This window comes from Chionomys nivalis, chromosome X (genome assembly GCF_950005125.1).
Source record: "Chionomys nivalis chromosome X, mChiNiv1.1, whole genome shotgun sequence".
Taxonomy (NCBI): Eukaryota; Metazoa; Chordata; class Mammalia; order Rodentia; family Cricetidae; genus Chionomys; species Chionomys nivalis.
The window spans coordinates 63,358,709-63,362,271 of NC_080112.1; the positions used below are offsets into that span (position 1 = coordinate 63,358,709).

At 45.7% G+C, this 3,563-nt stretch overlaps 1 protein-coding gene across 1 annotated transcript; it reads right to left on the bottom strand.

Moving 5' to 3' along the window:
• Positions 1-2,653: 2,653 nt before the first annotated feature.
• On the bottom strand, positions 2,654-3,421 carry LOC130868026 (Y-box-binding protein 1-like). Its single transcript, XM_057760259.1, has one exon. It carries the CDS (start codon positions 3,419-3,421, stop codon positions 2,654-2,656), a length of 768 nt encoding a protein of 255 aa, XP_057616242.1.
• Positions 3,422-3,563: the final 142 nt, after the last annotated feature.

A 3,563-nucleotide genomic window follows, 5' to 3' on the forward strand; every position in this document is an offset into this window, starting at 1 on the left:
GCTTCCAAAACCTCTGGCTTCAGGCCCTGCTTTCTGATCTGACCAAGAGTACATACCTTAAATCTCAGAGAACAGGGAACTGGAATGACCAAATGAGGTCCAAGACCAAATGAGGATGCCTAACCATTGCTTGCAGTCCTAGGAAGGGTGAGGCTGTTATTAAAGAGAGAAGTCAACTTCCTAGAAGGTGGATACAGAAATAAAGATGCTGTGATTAACGAGTTGTGCCCCCCGCCCCATCTCCTGAATGAAAACCTAGTTTGATAACTTCCCCAACCCTGCTGGTGTCTTCCCAACATAACCCCAACTTCTCTTCTTTTTCTTGGCACCATATCCTGGCCCAGAACTCTGGCAGTGACCTGCTCTTCCACCAGAGACCAGGTCAGCATCTTGATTCCCAGATAAGACTGCCCCCCACCAGGCCCATTCTTGAGAACCACTTTCCAATTGCCTTTCCTCTCCTTCTCAACATATCCAGGCCCACTCCTCTGGTGGAAGGCTTCCACCTCATCAAAGACAAGGCTAGCTTCTTGGAAAGCAGGTGAGCCAGCCCCATTTCCCTAACGATGAGTGCCCAACATAGCTGCTCCCCTCATCCTAGTGACCAGAACCTGGCCCACACCTCCGCTGGAAGCCCCTCTTTCTCCAGAGGCCAGGCCAACATCCTCAATAAGACTACTCCTGACATTGTCTACTCTGGCCCAGCCTAGCACTTATTTATTTAATGGAGAGGATCCCTTATACTTTCAGAGGTCCAGTTCACTATCATCATGACAAGCAGCCCGACAGCATGAAGGCAGAGCCTGTGTTGGAGGAATAGTTGAGAATCCAATGTCCTGTAGGCAATAGGAAGACATCTGAGACATTGGGTCATATCTTGAGCATTGGAAACTTCAACGCCCACCTCCATATTGATGTGTTTCCTTAAACAAGGCCTTGCCTTCTTCAACTAAGCCACACTTCCCAATACTGCTACTAACTGTGAGATTATGGGGAACAATTATAGTTAGACTGCCACAATTCATTGTCTGGCCTCATAAACTTAACAATACCATAATGCAAAATTCATTTAGTTCAAAGTGAAAAATCTTCAGAGTCTATCAATCTCAACAATGTTTGAAGTCCTAAATGTCTTCTGAGATTCATGTAATCTCTTAATTGTAATCCCTTACAAATTCAAAACCAACAGGTCACATCCTTCCAACAGGTAATGACACATGACATACATTGCAATTCCAAAACGCAGGGAAGGGAGTATAGTGAGGACACACTAGGCTACTGAAAGACTGACAGCCAGCTGGACAAACTACAAACTCTGCATCCCCATGTCTGATGTCAAAGTACTCCTCAGATCTCCTACTCCGTTCAGCTATGCTGATTTCAAAAGACTTCTTTCTCTTGGGCTGGTTACACTCCCTGTTAGCATGTCTCCTTGGCAGGTATCCCATGATTCGGACATCTCTAATACCTTGGGTTCTAAATGCAACTCAGACTTCAATTCCACAGCTAAACACAGTAGGTTCTCTAGGCCTCCATTCAGGGACATCCCTGACACAGCTTGGCCTCGGCAGCTTTCTCTAGCCATGGAGGCAAACTTTGTAATCTGTTCTTTAGCCTTAATTCTAAAGTCCGTACCACCTTGCACCTGGACGGGTGACTGTGTGCTATCCAGGGGCAGACTGTCCCGGAAGAGAGAACTCTCAATATTACTTATTCAGGTAAACCTGTTCTTTTACTTATTTAGTTTGGCTTGATCTGTGTCATTTTACTGATGGAGAAACATGTTATTGGGGTAGGAAAGGTATTATGAGGTACCACCTTCAATCTTAGGGTTTTTATTGCTGTGAGGAGACACTATGACCATGGCAGCTCATATAAAGGAAAACATTTAATTGAGGGGTATAGCACTTAATTTCATAAATACAAATGATTATCACCTTGGTGGGAAGCATGGTGGGATGCAGGCAGACATGGTGCTGGAGGAGTAGCTGAGACTCCTGCTTATTGCAGATAACAGTAAGTTGACGGAGAAAGTGGGTGGTATCCTGAGCATAGAAAACCTCAAAGCCCACCACACAGTGACAACCTTCACTTCTTCCAAAAAGGCCATAGACACTCTAACAAATCCACCCATTCTATTAATGCCACTCCCCATGAAATTATGGGGGCCAATTACATTCAAACTCGTATATCCACAGATCAGACCGACTCCTTGAAAACCAGGTAGAAACACCCTACCCCACCAGAAGCCCAGGGCACTATGTCACCACCAGAGCCTAGCCAGTAGTACAGCATGCCCTGATATTCCAACACAGCCTAAGCACAATACATGATCTTTTTAAATTAGTATTTAAGAACTTTATTTAGAGGTGTTTGCAGTTTGTTGGCATAATTTAAAGAACATTGAAGGTGTATTGAGAAAAACCAAATTAAAAATACACAACACATTTGTTAGGTAAGACATGCTGCACAGTTAATGCTGATATTTCTATTGTATCCGGTCAACATTCCAAAGAAAGCACTTGATGTTCATTCGTTATTGTTGGTATTTCTTCTCCATTTCTTCTTGGATGTGCAGACCGTATGATGGTATAGATGGTAACCCGGCATTTCCTCAGTCACGCCTTGCTTGGTCTTGGCTGCAGACAGATTCTTATCCGCTGGATCCGATGCCTTTGGTATCTCTTTCCCACTCTGTGGCTTTGAATTTTTTGGGCGTCTTTGGTTGGTGATTGAAGTTGCAGTGATTATGACGTCGAGGTGGCTGCTGACCTTGGGTCTCCTCTCCTTGATTTTCCTCATAGTGCTCATTGCTGTCCTCTCTGGGCTGTCTTTGGCGAGGAGGGCCCCTGCAGAACTGTGGTCTGTAATTGCGATACATATGCGGTCTCACTCGTACACCTCGCCCTTTTGTAGCTTGGTAGCCAGCATCCTCCATCATTTGTCTTTGTGGGTCTTGTTGAGCTTGGCCTTCATGAGTGCATTCTGATTGCTCATTCCTTCCCCCACTCTCCTTATTCTGGTAATTTTTCTGGGAATTGCGTGGAGGACCCCTGCGACCACGATAGCTTCTATATTGGTTATGCTCTGATGCATACTTACTACCTCGAACTTTAATTCCTCCAGGGCCTGTAACATTTGATGCCATTGCACCCTTTTCTCCTTCAACAATATCAAACTCCACAGACTCTCCGTCTCCTACCCTGCGAAGGTACTTCTTGGGGTTATTTATCTTTATGGCAGACTGGTGGATGAATATGTCTTCTTTGGTGTCGTTTCTGTTGATGAATCCGTAACCCTTCTTGACATTGAACCATTTAACTGTCCCCAGAACCTTCCTTGCGATGAGCTTCTTCTCCCTGATGGCCGGCACTGCTGGTGTGAGACAACCTGGGATGTCACTGCCTGCGCTGCTGCTCATAGAGCCAGGCTTGGTATCTACAGCCCTGAGGATGGCATCAGGGGCAACAGCTGACTGCTGGGTCTTCGCCTCACTGGTTATGCCTGCTGTAGTGCTGACTCCAGTCTGCAGGGACTGCTGTGTCTCCTCCAGTGGTGTATTG